Raw genomic sequence first — 19,721 nt, 5'->3', positions numbered from 1 at the left:
TGCCGGTGCTGTCGCCGACGCTGCCTCCGATGCAGCTCCGATAAGGAAGCCTTTATACTGCGCCATGATGATCCGATTCACTACCGTAAACTCCTTCGCCGTTGCTTCGTCGTCGTTCGAAAACAAGCCCCTCCTCTTCTAGATTTCTCGCCCAAATCTCGATGGTCGCAGAGAGAGGTCAAAATATCCGATTTGTGTTTGGAATCGTGCATAATGTTAATGATGCGTCTATGTTGTTAGCTCTATGATTTTGACATTTTTGTTTCAAAATGCTAACTTGAAGGATTCTTGTAAAGTTGAGGAGCTGAAGAAATTTTTTCACTTTGATTTAAAAAACCTCTCATCATATAACTGTCCAAATGTTGTAAAAATTTGTTACATCTTTTTTTATCTTGTTTCAAATATGTTGTTGAGTTTAAGCATAAGACAATGGGTTTTGTTTCCAGATTGTCGAAAGAGTAATTGAAATGACAAGTTATTCAAGTGCTGGTCGAAATGTGATTTGTGCTAGATATGACAAGGTGAGTTTTCATGTTTTCTTATGCATCATCTGGTTTAGGGGCTGCGATTTATCAACTGAGTTGACTATGCTCTTCCCTTCTTCTGTCTGTTTGACAGTATGATCAGTCGAGCCCTATTCTTGAATCATTGACAAGCTCAGCTTGGGAACTTCTTCTGAGCCGGGTGTGTAGACGAGACTTTTGATAGTTTTGCTTCTGAACACCTAGAACTTGGGGTCATTGATTTGCTTGTTTGCAGGTTGGTCATGATGTTATGGTTTATCTACTACGACATACATCAATATTTTTGCCATTTTTAGGAAAGAAACACCAGCAGGTGGCTGGCCCTCCTCTCAGTACCGAGCGAAAGGGTAAATCTCAGTATCAACGTCGATGTCATAACTAGAAACACTATTTCGTAAATTCTTGGGAGAAGGCTGATGGCAATCTGATTAGGAGGAAGATTTTGGGGGGCCTTTGACTGCTTCTAGAGGCATATTTGGGCCTTCGTTTTATCTTAACCTATCTCATTCTGCCGTTACTATCTTACATCGATATTTCCTTAAACATAACCCAAGCATATATCTTCTTTTGCATGCTTATATCCTTTTAATAGCCGTGATTTCTGTCCTGGATATGCTTTGATATCTTATCAACTTTTAGTGTTTAGTGCTGAAGAATAACTTTTTTAGCTGCTCTTCTTCATGGTGATAGAGCAACTGTCCGTGCCCGTAAACAAGAGAAAGAGAGAAGATAGAGCTCAGCCATCAAAGAAGAGGCAGAGATTATTTTCAAAACATACATCTGCAGCTGTTATTTCCAAAACTGGTGAGGATGTAGCACAAGAGCGGGAAGCTTTAGATAAGGAACAAGTTTATAGCTCAACTCGAAAAGAGAGGAAACGTAAAAAGCGTTCAAGGCTGTATCTTAAGCGTAGACAGAAGCAGAAACGGGTTGATCTTCGAACTGCTTACAATGAAACACCTTGTGTAACCTCTTGTACCACTGGAAAGACCTCAGCTGGGAATCCTGAAGCCAACTCTAGGAATCTGCAGACTGGTAGCAATGTAAGACCCACGGTTCTAGCAAAGCAGGTATGTTTACGGATAGGGCTTGTCTAATCAAATTTAAATGTCAAATGTGTGGATTCTAAATACAGGAGATTTGATTTCTCAGAGTTCTCTAAAATGCAAATTTTTTATTTAGAGCTTCTCAGATTACCTTGTGGAAATTCTTTGCTCAAGACTTCCTACCGGTATTGAGAATTTGATAGGAAATTTGAAACTCGTCTTAGGGCATCTTAATAATAACTATATCATCTATCTAATTTTGGCTTTCACTAATTCCTGTTGAATTCTTTGTTACTCTCAACATTCAAGACCTTTCCTTGGTTTTAGAAGATATAATCATTGTTATGTGTGCTGAACAGGTTAAGACAAAGAAGCGGTCCATGCTTAATATTTCGGAATCCCTTTCAGTTATACCTGCAAAGCGTATCCTTCAGCAGTTTGAACCGGTTTATTGAGTTGTGGTGTTGTGAAATTTGAGTATGAGGTTTCTCATCCACAATTCCCGTGTGCAAGTGATATACATATCCTTATGATATACAGATGTGTTAAACAGCTTAAAGGCCAACTGCTCTGATTCAAAGTTGCTAATGAAGATCATATTTGGTGATATAAGTGCTTGGTCAACAGCGTCCATCCATGGCAAGGGCAACTGCCCAAGTGATTCTACCTGCTTGTGAGTCCAGTTCTTTGCATTGTCTTACATTGATGCATGTTTCTTCTGTCTCTAGAATAATTTCTCTGATTCACTGTATGAACTTATCTACCATCCGTTGATTCCTATCGTACAATGAAATCTAAGGCGACTGCTCTATATTGTTGAACAAAACCACATAACCTCTTAAGAATTCAGCAGTAACTTTCAGCTGGAGCTTATATTTTCTGTTCCCTAGTTTTTTTAATTATAGGCTCCCCAAATGGTTATCATTGACAAATTGCAGCAGTTGTGGTAGAAGTTTGTGGGCTATTCATTCTATTTCATTTGGTTAATGTTGTGCATAGAGGAGTAACGTGCGGGAATAGGACACAGAGACCGAGAACTGTTAAGTTTTATCAAATTAAACTTGCTCCTTAACTTGGAACAAGTTATTGACTTGAGAAAGCACACAATTTTCTAGTCATTCCAGGTTGCTGACACTACAAACAACTTGATAATGTTGTATTTCCTTCTACTATTATGCAGGTACCATTCTTTGCTCAAGTCGTTCAAAAGTCTTATAGGAAATGCTAGGTCTCGCCATTTGAAAAAGTTACTGGATAAGCACTGTCCAGCTGCCCCTTTTGAAGAAGAGGCTTTGGTGTCCACAAATTCAAACTGTCAGGTTGATATGTTTTCCTTTACAAATTTCCTTTTCCTGTTGATTCTTCCGTATTGGTAAAATTTTTGGCTGAAAAAACTGCCGGATTTATCCTTTCAAATAGACTAGGCAGCTAACCTTGCATGTGTATTGCATATCTGTCTGAGGATTTATATGTGTCATTTTCCACCTAATACCAGGGAGTGACACTGTTTTCATATCTTCTTTTACAGAGCCAAGAGGGCAAAAATCCAGATGTGCAGCCTCATGGGCCAAGTACTAAGAGGAATAAGAAAGATGCAGAAATTGTGGGTCCTGAGATCGAAGGAATGAGGCCATATTGCACAAAAACCCAAGTAGTTTCCTTTATATGGGCTGTTTGTAGGAGTATAGTTCCCGAAAATCTACTTGGAACTAACCGTCAGAGGAGGGTACTAAGGAGAAACATCGCCTGGTTTATTTCCCAGCGAAGACATGAGAAATGCACCGCAAAGCAACTCTTGCACAAGGTGAAACCATCAAGCTTCTCGTTCTTCGCCCGAAAACAGATATTCTGCATGTGTAAAGGACATCAACTGCATGATAAATCTATCAGAAGCACACAGCACATCTTGTGCTTGAAATGGATTTCTTGGCTTTTCTCGGAGATAGTAAATAAACTGGTTTCAGCCAACTTCTATATCACTGAAAGCCAAGACGGAAGGCAAAACGTTTATTATTACCGGAAATGCAGTTGGAAAAGGTTAATCAACAGAGAAATTAGCAAAACCCTCGATGGATACATCCAAGTGAACACGGCTGAAAGTAGAAGTGGAACACACGGGTTGTTAAAGTTCAGGCTTCTCCCGAAGGAAGATGGTATGAGAATGGTAGTAAATCTTAGTTCCTCGTCAAGATCTTGTCCTCTTCGTGATTCACATGCTGTTTTGAAGGAAATTCAGCTCAAAGAACCAGATCTACTAGGTTCTTCCGTTTTTGACTATGATGATGTTTACAGAAAGTTGTGCCCATATCTGATCAGTTTGAGGAGTCAATCTGGAAAGGTTCCCCCTCTGTTCTTTGTGGTTGCGGATGTATACAAAGCCTTTGATTCCATCGATCAGGACAAGCTGCTCTGTCTCATGCAGTCTGTCCTGAAGGATAAATATGTGTTAAACAAATGTGCTTTGGTCTGCCGAGGAAAGAGATCACAATGGGTAAGTGATGTACTTGTCTCCGTTGATAAAAACACTGGCCGTTCGAGATTCACATCAGCTGCTCCATACAGACCACTGCATCATGTCATAGTTGATCGGGTATGCTTCCTTGGCTTTCTGAGCTTCTGGCATTTTTTTTTTGTCTCTACATGTTGTGTCCAGATATTTATGTCAATTTTGGTAGGTCATTATATATGTAAAAAACATGTCCTTTTTATCTATCTATTAGAACAATCTTGATTTGCTCTTGGCTTGGAAATGTACTTAGTTTTATAGGATTCTGTCTTATTCCTTCTATGTCTTCGGGTTAAAATGGTTGTTTTTTTCGATGTTTCCTTACGTTTTTTATAAAACCCTCTCGTCAGTACTTGAGCGTGGCAAAAAAACAGAAGATGATAGATTTTTCTTAGTGAAAAAGAAGGAACATTAGACTGACAAATTTGAACAGAGATACTTTTGTTTTCCCTAGAAACCTCAATTAGAATTCGTTGCACTTCCTTTATTATTTCGCTTATGGGTCTTGTGGTTATTACCTAAATTTTCAGGGAGAAAGTCAGTCAATAAGGAAAAGTGACCTCATGGTTTGGCTGGAAAAGATGTTAAAGAATAACTTCCTGCAGTTGGATGAGAAATTTTACGTACAAAAAGTCGGTATCCCGCAGGGGCATAAGTTATCTTCTTTGTTATGTTGTTTATACCACGGCCATATCGAGAGGACTTTGATCTATCCATATCTTCGGGAGTCCGCCGACTCTTCCGAGCTACAATCTGCTGAGATTTATCGACGATTTCCTTTTCGTGTCTACCTCGAAAAAGCAAGCGGCAAGCTTTTTCCACAGGTTGCAGGGTGGATTCCCTGAGTATAACTGCTTCATGAACAGAAATAAATTCTGTTTAAACTTTGAGGTCGATGGTGAGTCACGATCTTCATCATCAACGAAGAGGATGTATGCGGGTGAGGATGGAATTCCTTTCGTTAGATGGACTGGTTTGCTCATCAACTCTTGCTCATTTGAAGTTCAAGTTGACTACACAAGGTAACTGTTTTCTCTCCTAATGCCTTGTGGTTTATCTTTTCCATAACAATCTGATAGATTAGTGAATTTTATGCGATTGTTTTTATTATTTTGGGATTTGAAATTTAGGATGTTATAATGTTGAAAGTATTTTTTAGGAATATATTTGTTAATATTCCTTAGTTCTCTCTTGTGCCTCCTACATAAGGAGCAAAATATCTGATTAATAGAAAATATAACGATCCTCGAAAGCCGTTGGATCATGGCTCCTAAAGTCCGGAAAAACTTTACGTCAGGTTGTGACTCTAACACAATCATACTCTCAAGTCTCAAATATGCGGTATGTTCATTGAAATCATCATGGCATTTGGGTCGGGTTGTTGAGATTCGCTTTTATAAAATGATGAACCAGGTACCTGAATAACCATATAAGCTCGACCTTTACGGTAGCCTGGCAAGGTAAACCTGTTCGCCATCTAAGACGAAAATTGTGCTCATTCTTGTCACCGAAATGCCATCCCATCCTCTTTGACTCGAACATCAACTCGGGAGCTGTTATCAGATTGAATGTCTACCAGATTTTTCTGTTGGCTGCAATGAAATTCCACTGTTACGCCTATGAGCTATCTCGGTTTTGGAAGCTTCATCCAAGAATGTGTCTAAAATTCATCATAAGATCCATCAGGTAAGCGGACAAAAAGACATTGTAATGTATATATGAATCTTGAGCCTGAAAATAAGTTGATCGATCTTTGCATTCTTGCTCTTAGGTATATGTTCAGGCTCGTGAGGAGAAGGATGAGCAGCATAAACACCGGGTCTAGTTTCAGACCGGTACTTAAGCTGTACAAAAAAGAAGTGACTTGGTTAGGAATACATGCTTTTATCCAAGTTCTGAAGAAAAAGCAAACCCGTTATCGGATCCTCTTGATGTATTTGAAGTCTGCATTGGCGGAACATAAGCTATCCCGGAATCTGTCACGGGAAATGGAGTACGCCATAGACAGGTCGCACTCTTCTTCCCTGTGGGAATTGAGGTATTAAGACCTCTCCTGTCTACTTCTTTAATGTGTTTTCGTGTCATTCTTATCTCCAAGTTTTCATCTTTTGTATTCAGATGCTGTTCTTCCATTCCATACTAAGTAGAAAACGAAGCATGACTTGTTAATTTCATTGAAACTAATCACTGAACAAAAGTCACAATATTGTAGTCATTGCATAAACCAAAACCACACGCGTGCGTGTATATACATATATACATGTATGTATATGTATTTTTGGTTACCTCAAATTCAGAACGAACATTCAAACAAATGAAACAAACCTCAGAAATCTTATGTGCCTGCTGAATTCATCCCCAAACATTGTCGAAAGCTGCGGCTGTAATCGCCTGAGCGAACTCCTCGAAATCAATACCCCCGTCGCCGTCTCTATCGGCTTCCTTGATCATCCCCGTCAGCTCCTCCGCAGTCAACGCGTGCCCTAGCTTCGCCATTGAGTGCGCCAGCTCCGCCGCCGTTATGTAACCGTTCCCGTCCCGATCGAACATCCTGAAAATTGCACGCAATTGCTCCTGCGTGTACGGACACTTCACCAGATCCGGTTCCACGAGCGCGACGAACTCCGAGAACTCGATCATGCCGTTGTTGTTCCGATCGGCTTTCTGGATCAACGCGTCGAGTTGATCTTGACTCGGTTTCAGTCCTAGCGATCTGAGAAGCGACCCGAGCTCGAGCTCCGTCAGGCTACCGTCCTTATTCTGGTCAAATGATCGGAAAATCTCCCGGAGCTCCGCAAGCTGCTCATCGCCGAGTTTCGCCGCCGGTTTCTCGCCTCCGCCGCTCATCTCCTTTTCACGTTTTTCTGGAACTGGTATGAGATTTTTCAAACTCCTGAATGAGTCAACGACAGATTGAGCGCTTTTGGAGGGGGGAATAATTTGTCATGTATTTTAACTGAAAAAATGTTTCGCTTTTTCTTTTATTTAAAAAGGGGAAAATCTAAAAAAAATATCCAATTTGTCAAAATGTTCCCAATAAATAAAAATCTCAAATTCCAATTTCAAGAAATAAATACCCAGATTTGTTCAATTTTGCCAAATAGATGCGCCGTATAAAACGGCGTTAAACAGCCGTTTAGGACGACTGACGTGGCTGCCACCATGGATCTGAATATTTAACACGTGTATTACACATCAGCATAAATCGACAATGGAACCGGTTTAGTCTAAGCCGAAAATTTAAACATAAACCGAAGATTGAACCAGATAAAATCCAAATCCCTAAATTCCCTACCAAACATCAGTCGGCAGAAAAAGAAAAATTTTCGTGCCATAATACAGTCTGCCTCTGAGCTCCTCTTCTAGAATCTAGAAGATGAGGAATATGGAATGACGCATTCAAATATCTAGTTGGTCCCGGTTCACGATCAAGGGACTATGACCGTTAAGCGACTGACTACGTGGTGGATTTTCCCGAGCCAGATCACCCAAACTTTGGATTAGGGGTGGACATTTCCGTTACGAAGAACAAAGAATATGGTATTTTTTTCCGATCTAAACTGTCTAAAATTCTCGAACATAATTAATTTAAAAAAAGAATTTTCTAAAATCGAACTGAATTTTAAAAAAATCGAAAAGTCAATGTTTTTAAGATCTAATTTTTTAATAAAAACTGAAATCGAATCGAACTAAAATCGAAAGCGGACAGATTATAATACCCGATGAATACCTATTTTTGTTAAATAGAAAGAATCGAATCGAACCATCCCGATCCGAACTGGCCACCCTTTGGATATTCCATCCATCAGTGGATGAGTAGGGAATTTAAACAAAGCTTAGACCGTTGATGAATGAAAACATTTAATTACACAAGAACCATTACTTCAATGTAATTAATTGTCGAAACACAGTTGGAAAACTTTCTTTTATAAAACCTTTTACCATATTATTACATCTTTTTTTTCTCGAGTTTCTGTGTGAATCGGAAAAAGGGATACACAGCTTACATCACAACCATTTTAAAGACAAAAAAAAAATGTAAATTGTTACTTATTATTGTTACATACATCAAAGGAGAGGCTCCTTCTTCCTTCTGCCAGGTCCCTGTCGGCTGTTGCTGAGACTCCCACAAGCAGAAGAGCCATCCAACGTCTGCACTCATCACCACAACACAAAAAAAAAAACACAGATTCTCTCAAAAACCAACGGTCAGGAAACTACCGCATTCGAAAGCAACGAGCTCCGAGGCAAACTCCAGATGGTTCAGCGTTTGTTCACGAGAAGGGTAGGGTAGGGATACCTAGCGGGAATTCACGGGAAAGTTTCCTACTCCTTTGCCGACAAGGGAACAGGCTGTTTCCTACTTAGGTTTTCTCATTTCTCTATTACGTGGTGGATTTTGATGGAACGGGGAAGATAACTTGTCAACTTAGCAACAGAATCATGCTTCAAGACATAACCATGACACAGATTTCAGATAGCTCTCAATACACAATAAGGTAAAAAGAGAAGCCAGGTTTAAAGATTTCTCACCTCAGAGTCACAAAAGATAAGACGGACGGACTGAGACGTCATTTCCTTTGGGCTTCTGATCTAAGAAGTCCCATCTGCTCAGTAAGATTGTCCATCTGCTGATTCTTACCACCATTCCTCTGGTCCGGTTGTGATTCTTGTTCCATTACCCAGATGCTTTCCATTGCTCCTGAAATGATCTCATCCGTGTCCCCAGTCACCGGGCTCGCAGCAAAGAACTGTTCCCAGAAAGAATCGTGAACCACTGGCAGTTTAGGAACCCCATCCAGAAACTCATCCATGTCGTCCACATCGCCTTCTAGTTCCATAAATCCATCCAAAACAGCTGTGATCGGATCCAGATTGGACTCTCCATTATCAACCCCACATGATCTTACTAGATCAGAATCTGGGCTCTCCTCAGCTGCCCCCCTTTGCTTTTGTGCTAATTTTGGCTGAACCGTTTCAGCTCGTGACTGAGGAGATGTATTTGTCTTGGGTACTTCGTCCGTTTTACAAGGCTCTTGCAAATTTGTAGTGGGAGCTGAAGACAGGCACGAAAAACTAGGGTTTGGCGAAACCTCAGCTAATGTCACCTCAGACACCCTATTCGAGGAGCCATTGTCTAGAGCATTTGGACTTGGGATATCATCCAAAAGAAAGCTTCCAGCATTGTTTGTGAAGGGATCATACTTAGGTGCGCTACTCATCTTTAATATCTGCTGGAGCATAGCCTTTCCCGCTTCGTTCATTGACGGTTGGTACTTAACCATCTGCCCGTTAAGACCATTAGCCCCATGGCTACTAGAGATCTCCTGATCTTCTCCAGGAAGTCTCCTCTTTTTGTTGCTTCCACCTATGCATCTGTTGCCGTCACTCTGCTGCTGCACTAACTGATTTAGGAAAACTGGACTCTGCACAGCCTTTGCCAGAAATGACATCATCTGTTGTTGTCTCTGCTCCATTGTCTGGACTTTCTGCCCCACATTTTGCAGTTGGTGCTCAGTAGCTTGTTGTTGTTGCCTTAACCTTACAAGTTCTTGCATCAGGACGTTCTTATCCCGCTTAAGCCTGTCCACTTCTTCTTCAAGTCCAAACTTCCCCACCTCAACACATGCGCCAACAGACGAGTTTTGAACTTGAGGTTGTTGTTGATTGTGGACATGAGCAGGTTTTCGCCTCACTATACTCTTCAATAGTTGTTTTTGGCCTTTCAGAAAGCCCTCATTTGCAAATTCCCAGCAATCTGGGTCAACTTTCCTGAATCCCTGGACCAAAAATTGCAAAAGGAAGATACCCATCAAATAAAAAAACTGCAATGGAGAATGGAAACCATCATTCGAAATTGTAATTCACTGAAGTAGGACTCACATAGGATCTAGTTTTGGTAATTCTTATTCTATAATAACCAAATCCAATTCTAACTCAAAGTATAAACACGGAGAGCACAGCAAAACTGCATAGTAACAACTTTTCATGAACCAAATTATACTATGCTAATTTATTCAAGCATAAGTCTGAAGAGAACAAATTTCTCCAATATATCCTCACTGCAGCTTAAAGCTACTACCATGGATTAAGGAAATCAATAATTTCTTAAGCTTATCAGCATATACCTGCACTGACATATACAAACGAATGAAAAGCTAACGTGTGACAACTGATAGACATTTTGTTTTGTGATTTATGGCAACGGGGCAGAAAGGGAACCGTTGAGTCAACCACTCTCCAGACATATTTGAGGACATGTGCAAGTGAGCCTGCAAAGTTTTTGGAATCTTTTGGTAAGTATGGAAAAGAAAATAAATAAATAAAAAAAAAGAGAGAAAAAAAACTTTGTAAGGCCATTGTCCTCTTGGTTTTGTTTGATAAAAAAGCAATGACAACAGGCTGAGAAACTAATACTCTACTTAGACAGTCTCCTAGACAAGATATAAGGACAAGAATATATACAAAGATCGATTTCGCAAGAGTTCAAAGAACACCACACAGACATTGATCTTAGTCAATAAATTGCCATGCTAAGCTACCAATGGAGCTAGACGGAAATGACACAAGGGATACTAGGAAATATGAATATCAAGGGCAGATGGAGATAAAATACAGGAACAAGCAAATACAAGATCTATGAATAGACCATGACAGGGAGACACATGAAACAGAATTGGTATACTGATCAAACTTCATCGTGTTCATCCATCACTTGGTACAATAAATAGATCATCATTATGTTAATTATGAACACAGCTATCATCACCAGATCTTCGATATATTAATATCTGCTATCATTGACTACAATGATATAACCTGCATTAGAAAAAACACTGTTAAGAAGACCACATGCCACCTTCCTCCCACTGCCTTGCTATTTTGATCCTTCCCAGATTCATGACTACTTCACAGTTTCATATAAAAATAACCCATTAAAGAAATTCATGTCATCTTTCATCTCATTTACATAACCTAACAACATGTCTTCCAAGCTTAAGAAGATCAAATAAGCTGCCAAAACCTGCACTGCCGCAGCGACCTTGACAAACATCTCTTTGAATCCCACCAACACCCAAAGATCCAAAAAGATTTCATGTCAAGTAATTCTAAACAACAGCCCGATGAATAGTATAGCCTGAAACTATTGTACGCAGACATAATACAGAATCTAACAGAGATAACCAAGAACAGAATCTAGACTCAGACCAAAAGCCTTGAAACCCTAACAACTCTATCATGGGATTAAAGCTAACCCTTAATAACCGTAACCTAGTGTAGATGTTGAGTTTACATTCTCCACTAGCTTCACAAGGTGTCTCATTCATACAACTTGATTCAACAACAACTCGACAATTGTAAAAATGGATCACAGCAAGCAAGAATTCCCAACATTAAAAACTCATAAAAAAGCGGTGAATCAGAAAATGAAACCAAAAGATAAAAGATCTAAGCTCACGTAAGTGTTCAACTGTCTGACGAAACTGGAGAAATTGTTGTGCTTGAAATACTTGGGGAGGAGCTCCTTCGTGAACTCCGGCACGTTCCGGACAACGAAGCTGTTGTTTCCGCTGCTCCACGAGACCACCTCGTTGGTCGACGGGTCATCGACCATGTCGTAGGTTTTGCTCAGAAACGGCGGCACAGAATTCACCGCCGGTGGCACAGATGCCGGTACGGATTCACGAACAGATTCCATATCCAACAAGAGAGGGATAAATTACACAGACAGCGAGTCGATCGATATGGGAGTTTTCTTTTTCACAGAGAGAAAATCGAATCCACCATTGGAGCAAAACCTACAAGAACCTTCAAGGTTTAGAAGGACAAACTTCGTCGAACCCTTTTTGTTTTCTTTTTCATTTATTTTTTTAGTTCTATATTGTCCAGAAGGCGGTGGAGCTTCGCGGGTGGATGATGTGGCACATTCTGAACCGTCGATCTGGTTCCCCTTGAAAATATTATATTATCGATATATTTAATGAGGAAAATGCCACGTAGGACATAGACAAACGTCCTTCGCTTTTTGCCCTCATTTCATTATCTGGGCTGGGCTCAGTGGACTGAGCCGAAAGATGATAAATCCGGTGGCAGTTCATCGCATTTCTTTCGGCCGGCTCTCCTGCCTCCCTCTGAATCGCCGAGATTCCGGCGGCGGGTTTCCGGTCTCCGGATTCTGAACTCCATTAGAAGGACTCGGCCGACTCGGAGGCCGTGCTCGGTTGTGGTGAGTCTGATCACCCGCCCTGATTCGTTCGAGGTTGGGAGACTTACCGGAGCCATGGGTTCGTGAATGTGATCTGGTAACTTTTTTTCCCCTCCGATTGTTACTGCTTCGTTTTCGTATAGAAAATACATAAGATTATGATTCAGGATGCCATAGGTTCAATCTGTCGTGGATCTCGGAAACATTTCTGTTTAGATGTTGAATATCAATATGTCGAAAATGTGAACGTGAATGTCTTAAATTCGAAAAACTTGAAGCCTTTGGGTCTCTTGCTTGTCTTTGAAGGGACACTAAGAGATCAAACTGCTATGTTTGTCTGTTTGCTTCATTGTCCATTTCATATTTCCAAGTTTCAAACTTTCCTTCCTGCCTCTTCCGTATTCCTAGTTATTCAGGGTTGAACAAAGAAAGAAAGAAGATAGATGGATCTAGATCTAGTTACGTAATCTTGCCACTTTCTCTGCTGCAGTGTATGCATTTATTTTGTTAGATAGAAATTTAGCTAACCAGTGGTGGTGAGACGATTCATGTAAGTAGTGAAGTGGTTACGTTACGTATTATCTGTCTGATATTTTTGTGATCATGATCGGGGGGAAGACTCTTTTTCCCTTAACACTGTTATCGTATCTCGTCAGCAGTTGCTAATGCAATCGCCTTGAACTTCTGCTCGAATATGCAGAGCGGTCGAAAGCCATTCCTAACAACAATCTGATTGATACTTGTTGGCGGGTTTCAGACACAAACATGAGAGCTGGTCTGGCCTATGACTTAAGGCGCAAAAACCGTAACTTTTCAGAGTAAAACTCTGTTATGTTTGGATGTTCTGCTTGTTTTCCGGCACATAGGTTGAACCGAAACCGATTCATTCATTCATACAGTGTCATGATGATGGGAAATGCAGAAGCTGCAACCGAGAAAACATCGAGGAGGATGGGATCCATAGTGAGCAAGAGCGGGGTAAATGAAAGGTAGGAGTCATTAAGATCCTTCAGGATGCAACAAAGGGTCTAATAAGCCTTTTTCATGCATGATCATATGATGGGTTACAGATTCAGATGTTAAATTTTTGTATTCTTTCAGGCTTTCTTGCTTGGAGGAAAGAGTTGGTCCTTTTGGGTTTATCAGTGGCACTTTGGAGATGGATTCTTCTTTCTCTGCAAGTAAGATCCATCTACTGTTTTTTTTTTTTTTTTGGTAACTTCTGCAGCTCCGTATACAAAGCTTTGGCCATTGATTTCAAATACCAGGATATGTGGCTTCCATAATATAATTATTTATTTAAATTAATTTAATTTAATTAGAGTAAACTGGACCAAGATTAACATCACCATGTACATATGGTTCTGGTTCAGTCGATCTCTCTCCTATTTGTCACGTGAAAGCCACGTGACGTATCATTAGTACTTAACAAACCACTTCCCGTTTGTCTCTTCTTTCTCGTCTCTCCTCTCTCTATTCAGGAAGCAAATTCAGAAACTCAGATCGGGGGGGCAAAAAACCCAACCTGGATCCGATTCGGAAAAACGGGTCGGAGCCGGTGTTTCTCACTCGCGGCTCATGTGGCGATTTGCCGACGGGATGCTTCGTAGCTTGAATTTCAGGTTCTGAATCACAATATTGGCAACAATGTCGCCTTTGCCCCGAGGATCAATGGAGAATTCGTCAATGAAGGAGACAAGCATCTCTCTTCGTCCGATTATATGCTATCGACCTATAAACCCTTCTGATCTGGAGCGTCTGGAGCAAATCCATCGTGATATATTCCCAGTCAGGTAACTTGTTCGATGGTTAGGTGGATGATTTTCAGTTCAAGTTTCCTTTTTTAAAAAAAAAAATTCACGGTGGTTTCATCAAGGGTTGAAGAATTGATCTCCTCAGGTATGAGTCTGAGTTTTTTCAGAGTGTCGTGAGCGGATGTGATATCGTTTCTTGGGCTGCCGTCGATCGGAGCCGACCTGATGGACACTGTGATGAACTGATTGGATTTGTTACCGCCAAGATTATGCTCGCGAGAGAAAGCGAGGTGAGCTCTTCGTGTCCTCTGAGATTGTTCTTCGTTCTTTCACCTTTTGACACTAAAAGTCTTTAGAAGTGTCAACTCTCGGACATGGGAAATGGCATATAACGTCTGGATTGGATTCAAGCATGGCCTTCCGAGAGTTTTTGTGGCAATTGGGTTTGTGAATGAGCTTGCAAGGTCTTATAAATTTTAGATTTTGGTCATAGTTACAGCTCGTTATGTTTAGGTTTCGATTAAGTATGCTCTTTGACAAGTTTTAGGAGATGGGTTTTCTTGTAAAGCCTTTCAAAGTGAAAAAATTTCTAGAATTGGAGCAGCAAAGTCTCGACTACAATTGAAGCATGTTTAGTGGGATCATAATGTTTGCCTAACTCATAGTCAAGCAGTGAATCAGGGGCTGTTTTCTTTCGATACTTTCATCGGCTGGCAGATGGTTTATGTGTCTTGCACAGATAGCAGATCTAATTCGGTATGACTCGACAAAGGGAGAGGAGACATTGGTGTACATCCTGACACTTGGAGTTGTAGAGACGTATAGGAATCTCGGCATAGGTATGTAGAGTATGCCTTGCCTTTGTAAAACCATACCAGGGTTTCTGAAATTTCCTTTGCTCGATAACAAAGTTGGAAGTTTCTGCAATTTTCAGCATCTTCCCTAATCAAAGAGGTCATCAAATATGCTTCCGGCATCCCTACATGCCGCGGAGCTTACCTTCATGTGATTGCTCACAACAATCCCGCCATCCGTTTGTACAAAAGAATGTCCTTCAGATGTGTCCAGAGGTTACATGGCTTTTATCTCATCAATGGTCAGCATTTTGATGCCTACTTGTTCGTCTACTTCATCAATGGCGCTCTCACCCCTTGCTCACCCTTGTAAGTAGAAAGCATTTTTCCATTTCTTCTTCATCTGGGTAGTGATATAACGTATAAAAGCTATCGTTTTTCGGTTATAAAGATGCAAAAGATGTCACATTTTTCGGGGTTTGCATGGTCTAACATTGACAGAAATGGTTTTTATGGCATGGATTTGCAGAGAGGTGGTGATGGTGGCAGTGAATTACATGAGAAGAGGGATCAAATCGGTGGCCTCCAAGCTGACAACGAAGAACAACGAAGAGAGAGGCCTGAAATGGATAAAATGCAAAGACACGCGATGCCTCTTGCCTACACAAACCAACAAACGAAACCTTTCATCCGACCGTTCATCCGACCGTTCATGCGTCTGATGATACCGGAGCTCAAACTATGTCTGTTTGTGGTTGTGATTATTCTATTGTGAACTCTGTAATAAAAACACGTCCAAAATGTAGATAGCCTTTTGTTCATAGGAGCTTACTTCTGGAATTTGATGCATTATACTTTGGATGATATTATCTTTCTTTTGGTCGGATACTATACGTAGGCAGATACGAAGTACACGTCTTTTTCTTGACTAATATTTTTTTTCTATTTTATGGTTGTGTGTTCAATATTCTGGATGGTTATTTATAGCTGTTGATCATTACTAAAAAAAAAAAACCTTTTCCGTGATATATTACACGAGTGTGTGTAGGGTTATTATTAGACATAAAACATATCAATGTTTGTGTCTGTAACGAGCATGAAAATTTTGTAAAAGCCTCTTAAAATAGCAGTCTCCTTCAATGGCGAGTTCTTCATGACCAAACAAACGCCATTGATGTCGACAAAAATAGCTTAACTCTTACGTAAAAACACCTCATCCAAATGAAAAAGTTGGAAAATTTTACGGTAGCAATGGCGTCTTCTCCCTGTTCCTCCTCCTCCAACCCATCTGTTCTCGTCTTATCCGTACTGCTCTTCCTCCTCCTCGCTCCTCTCTCTCTCTCCCGCAAGACGCCGTCGCTACCGGCGATCCCCGATATCTTATCCCACGGCGGATCCGTCTTCAACGGGACCCTTGATCTTTCCCTCCTCTGGTACGGACGATTCACCAGCTCTCAGAAGGATCGGATCCACGATTTCATCGAGTCGCTCAACTTCAATGCCAAGGAAGGTCTGGACCCGAAGGTCTCCAAATGGTGGCGGGTGGTGGAGAGCTACCAGATCGCCGGAAAAATCTCCGACGGAGTTGCCCCGAGGATTCCGGTGAAAGTTACCCGGAGCTACGCCGACGAGGAGATGAAATACGGCAAGGAACTGACGAGCGAGAGTATTGAGAAGCTGGTGGAGACGGCGACGGCGGGCGGAGGAGACAATAATTCTGGCGTAGTTCCGGTGATAATGGTATCATGGGACGTGAAGGTTGAAGGGTTCTGTAACACGACATGCCAAAGACACGAACTCATCGGAGAGAAGCAAGCTTATATAGTGGTGAGCAACCCAGAGGTGGAATGCCCTGGGACGTGTGCATGGCCGTTTCACACGGCCGACAAGGGTCCACATGGCATGACTTATCAGCCGCCAAGTGGCGATCTGGGTGCCGACGCTATGGTTCTCCAGCTGGCAACCGCCATGGCCAACTACGTCACCAACCCTACCCTCACCGGATTCTTCTTCACTCCAGAAAGCTCCGACGACGGCGTCGTGGAGGTCGCCACCGCATGCCCCGGCATTTTCGGGTCGGGTGCCTTTCCGGGTTTCACCGGAAAAATCAGGATCGATCCGGCGACCGGAGGAGCGTTTAATGCTCATGGGGTTAAACACTTGAAGTTCTTGGTCCCTGCTCTTTGGAACCCTAAGACCAGCTCTTGTTGGACTCCCATGTAATCAGTGATCATCCCCCTTTTTCATTTTTATTAACTAATTATTATTAAACGAATTTAAATTTATGGACATTTGAAAATAAATAATTTGATCGATTTAGAATTTAGCTGAATTTTAATAAAATTGTCTCATTGTTTATCCAATAAAATATCCATATGTGATATAACTTAACCGTTAGAACTAGAACATTCATAAGCCCGCTGAACGTTCCGGCCCAAGAGAATCACAAAACCGGTTTAGTCCGGTACGCATTATCGTGTACCAGAAGAAGAAAGTCCCCCCCAAATAAAAAGAGAAAGAGGGATGATAGCGAAGTTTCATTCGGATCTGTTTTCGGGGAAAGTCTGGGTTTTGTCTCCAATTTCTATTGCAGAAGGCATATCCGGATCGTGGGTTCGGTTGGAGTAAGCGAAAATATCTCTCTTGCTGTTGTTTTTTCTTCGTCTGTTGCGGATATTTTTTTGTGTGAAACCTCGGTTTCTGATGTTGTGGAATAAACGTTTTCGGCCCAGAGATTTCTGGGTTTTTTCTCCGAATTCTGATAAACTTTCTGAGTCGAATTATAAGTATTCTGTTGTTGTGATTCATGAGTTGTAATGAAGTCGTGGAGTTGGTTCTGTTGACTGCATCTTGTCCTTAATCAAGTTTATTGCTGATTTCATTGATTTACGTTATGGTAATTTGATTCACCAGACATTGAAGGATGAGCTCTTTGTCGGGTTTGGATTGAGGACAAGCACTTGATGCTGTTTCCTGTAGAAGCTAGAGCGAATACATTCGATCTATGCTGCATATAAGGCTAAAGATGCCAGATTTTTTTGTAATAAACCAGAGAACTGCAGATTTAGTGAATGTATGGTAGGCTGATTTTTCAAAGTGGGGTAGAATTTGGTTATAGATTAAACAAGTTTGTGATTTTTTGAAGAGGATTTGTGCAGAACATCGAAGAAGAAGCAGTGAAATCAATGGTTAAGGGGTGATATCCCTTGAGAAAAACTACCCCTTTTATCCCTTGAGAATTTAGCATTCGGCTATCTCATTCTTTAGACAGCAGTTGAGGTTAAAATGCATTTGATGGAAGTTTCGTTAAAACACTGTTCTTAAGATGCCTGACTGAGAACGGGAAGTTTACTGCTTGCCTGCTCAATTCGTGGATTTTGGCTTCTGTTGTAAAACAGGAATCACTAGCAGCCTGATAGTTCAGATGTCGGTAAAAGCTAGGAGAATTTCTGGTAGGTCGGAGACCGTAACAGCTAATTATGCATTCGATCCAGATGAAGATGATGTAATAATAAGGAACAGGCTTCTCACCCGCACGACAACTACAAGGGGTGAACCTCCCATTAAAGAAACTTCAGAAGAAGTTCACTTCTTTAGTACTAGAAATAGAGGAGGATGAAGATAACTACAACGAGTGCGGTAGACTTGCCAAAGCTCTCTTGCAGGAACTGTCCACTTTCGAGATTCCGCTTCTGAAGAGCCAAGCAGTCATCTCGGCCAACCTTAGGGAGAAGGAGAGCTTTAACGAGGTGAAGGATGAGACGAATAGGCAGATAGTGCAGGCTCAAGCTGATATAGAAGATCTTAAGAAACAGCTCCAAGAGAGCAAAGTGGAGAGAAAGCATAAAGAAGAGTGTGAGGCCATTAGGAAACTGATGTCCGAACAACCATCGAGATCAGAGACAGAGAAGATCATACATGAACTGGAGAAGGGGATTGCGGAATTGGAGGCAGAGAATGTAGCAAGCTGGAGGCTCGTAGAGCTAAGGAAGAAACAGTTTGCGTTACTTTTGCATGTGGTACGTTCGAAAACAGAGCTCTTAAACTGCACCTTTTCATTATGATGTTCTTTCCTTCTCTCATCCCTTCATCAGAACATATTTGCATATCCATTCCATGCTGTTATTACTTGTTTTCTTAAGGTTTTTGTCCCGATGATACCGGAAATCTAGTTCTTGAGACCGTGTTTGCTTATGGCAAAACGTTGGCATAGGTGGAGGAGTTGCAGAATACGATAGAAGAGGAGCAGAAGAAACTGATGGAGGAGCAGAGGAACGCTTTAACAGACGTGAGTTCTGGTGAGGGCGCCATTGCCATGTCAGAGGATTAGTTCCCGATTTACTAAGCAACTAAGCAAGGTTTCATAACCTGAACCCTAACTTAAGATACCCACATTGTCAAAGGCATCTCCTTTGCTTATGGTGTTCATGCTGTCTTGTCTCTTAACCAAGATGAGCTTTGAGCTCGAGCTCTGATGGAGAAAATGCTTACAGAAAACGTGAGCTTTGGCTGAAGAACATAGAAACAGAGAGATGGGTTTTTTTTCTTTCCGGGTTTGAAAATTTCAGAAACCGAAAGTCTTTTGGTTGAAATCGATTTGTGAAGTAATGTAAAAGAACAGACGTCTGTGTTTATTACGTACAAGTTGCAGATGAAACTGATGTTTTTTTTTTTTTTTGGTTAGGGGTTTGCAAAGTTTCGATTTCGAGCAACTCTTCTTGTCCGAGAAGGCAAAGGACTTGGACGATAAACATTTGGTAGGTCTTGACCATATTGAAGAAATGTATATTGACATTTTTATTTATTTAATTCGGAGACGGAAAGTGTAACCGACCTGCGAGTTTCATTTCATTGCCTTGGAGAAATATATGTCAAACTTTACTTTTGCATA

The 19,721-nt window shown here is 41.1% G+C and overlaps 5 protein-coding genes and 1 pseudogene across 8 annotated transcripts in view; 4 read left to right on the top strand and 2 right to left on the bottom strand.

Annotated features, from left to right (window-relative positions):
- The window catches only part of LOC104827206 (telomerase reverse transcriptase), an 8,045-nt gene extending 1,795 nt beyond the window's left edge, over window positions 1–6,250 (top strand). Inside the window, 13 exon segments of the mRNA XM_019204167.1 lie at window positions 1–177; window positions 447–521; window positions 619–684; window positions 760–871; window positions 1,215–1,594; window positions 1,930–1,993; window positions 2,111–2,243; window positions 2,751–2,889; window positions 3,099–4,160; window positions 4,607–4,818; window positions 4,820–5,098; window positions 5,490–5,762; window positions 5,848–6,250. Of these exon segments, the coding sequence (XP_019059712.1) occupies window positions 1–177; window positions 447–521; window positions 619–684; window positions 760–871; window positions 1,215–1,594; window positions 1,930–1,993; window positions 2,111–2,243; window positions 2,751–2,889; window positions 3,099–4,160; window positions 4,607–4,818; window positions 4,820–5,098; window positions 5,490–5,762; window positions 5,848–6,121 (3,246 nt within the window). The 3' untranslated portion in view covers window positions 6,122–6,250.
- Window positions 6,020–7,016, bottom strand: LOC104827207 (probable calcium-binding protein CML18). Its single transcript, XM_010560333.2, has 2 exons — window positions 6,402–7,016; window positions 6,020–6,100 (listed from the first exon to the last, which is right to left on the bottom strand). The coding sequence occupies exon 1, from the start codon at window positions 6,921–6,923 to the stop codon at window positions 6,429–6,431; it is 495 nt and encodes a 164-aa protein (XP_010558635.1). The 5' UTR covers window positions 6,924–7,016; the 3' UTR covers window positions 6,020–6,100; window positions 6,402–6,428.
- A 971-nt stretch (window positions 7,017–7,987) lies between these two features.
- LOC104827204 (heat stress transcription factor A-1e-like) lies at window positions 7,988–11,912 on the bottom strand. Of its 3 annotated transcripts, XM_010560328.1 has the most exons (4): window positions 11,536–11,624; window positions 10,205–10,348; window positions 8,610–9,856; window positions 7,988–8,228 (listed from the first exon to the last, which is right to left on the bottom strand). In XM_010560328.1, exons 2-3 carry the CDS (start codon window positions 10,214–10,216, stop codon window positions 8,648–8,650), a joined length of 1,221 nt encoding a protein of 406 aa, XP_010558630.1. In that variant the 5' UTR covers window positions 10,217–10,348; window positions 11,536–11,624; the 3' UTR covers window positions 7,988–8,228; window positions 8,610–8,647. The 3 variants fall into 3 exon arrangements, with proteins under 3 accessions (XP_010558630.1, XP_010558628.1, XP_010558629.1); XM_010560326.1 differs by lacking the exon at window positions 10,205–10,348 and having other exon boundaries at window positions 11,536–11,912; XM_010560327.1 differs by lacking the exons at window positions 7,988–8,228; window positions 10,205–10,348 and adding an exon at window positions 8,235–8,522 and having other exon boundaries at window positions 11,536–11,912.
- A 262-nt stretch (window positions 11,913–12,174) lies between these two features.
- LOC104827203 (histone acetyltransferase MCC1-like) lies at window positions 12,175–15,780 on the top strand. Of its 2 annotated transcripts, none has more exons than XM_010560324.2 (9): window positions 12,175–12,379; window positions 12,983–13,087; window positions 13,182–13,271; window positions 13,384–13,463; window positions 13,764–14,075; window positions 14,182–14,326; window positions 14,776–14,875; window positions 14,971–15,199; window positions 15,360–15,780. In XM_010560324.2, the coding sequence occupies exons 5-9, from the start codon at window positions 13,930–13,932 to the stop codon at window positions 15,550–15,552; spliced, it is 813 nt and encodes a 270-aa protein (XP_010558626.1). In that variant the 5' UTR covers window positions 12,175–12,379; window positions 12,983–13,087; window positions 13,182–13,271; window positions 13,384–13,463; window positions 13,764–13,929; the 3' UTR covers window positions 15,553–15,780. The 2 variants fall into 2 exon arrangements, with proteins under 2 accessions (XP_010558626.1, XP_010558625.1); XM_010560323.2 differs by having other exon boundaries at window positions 12,983–13,100.
- A 162-nt stretch (window positions 15,781–15,942) lies between these two features.
- On the top strand, window positions 15,943–17,586 carry LOC104827201 (protein EXORDIUM-like 6). The gene has a single exon (XM_010560322.2). It carries the CDS (start codon window positions 16,052–16,054, stop codon window positions 17,051–17,053), a length of 1,002 nt encoding a protein of 333 aa, XP_010558624.1. The 5' UTR covers window positions 15,943–16,051; the 3' UTR covers window positions 17,054–17,586.
- Window positions 17,587–17,773: 187 nt separating this feature from the next.
- On the top strand, window positions 17,774–19,721 carry LOC104827202 (annotated as a pseudogene).

The sequence above is a fragment of the Tarenaya hassleriana genome, unplaced genomic scaffold (genome assembly GCF_000463585.1).
Source record: "Tarenaya hassleriana unplaced genomic scaffold, ASM46358v1 Cleome5, whole genome shotgun sequence".
NCBI classification, from domain to species: Eukaryota; Viridiplantae; Streptophyta; class Magnoliopsida; order Brassicales; family Cleomaceae; genus Tarenaya; species Tarenaya hassleriana.
This window is presented reverse-complemented; position numbering and strand designations above follow the sequence as displayed.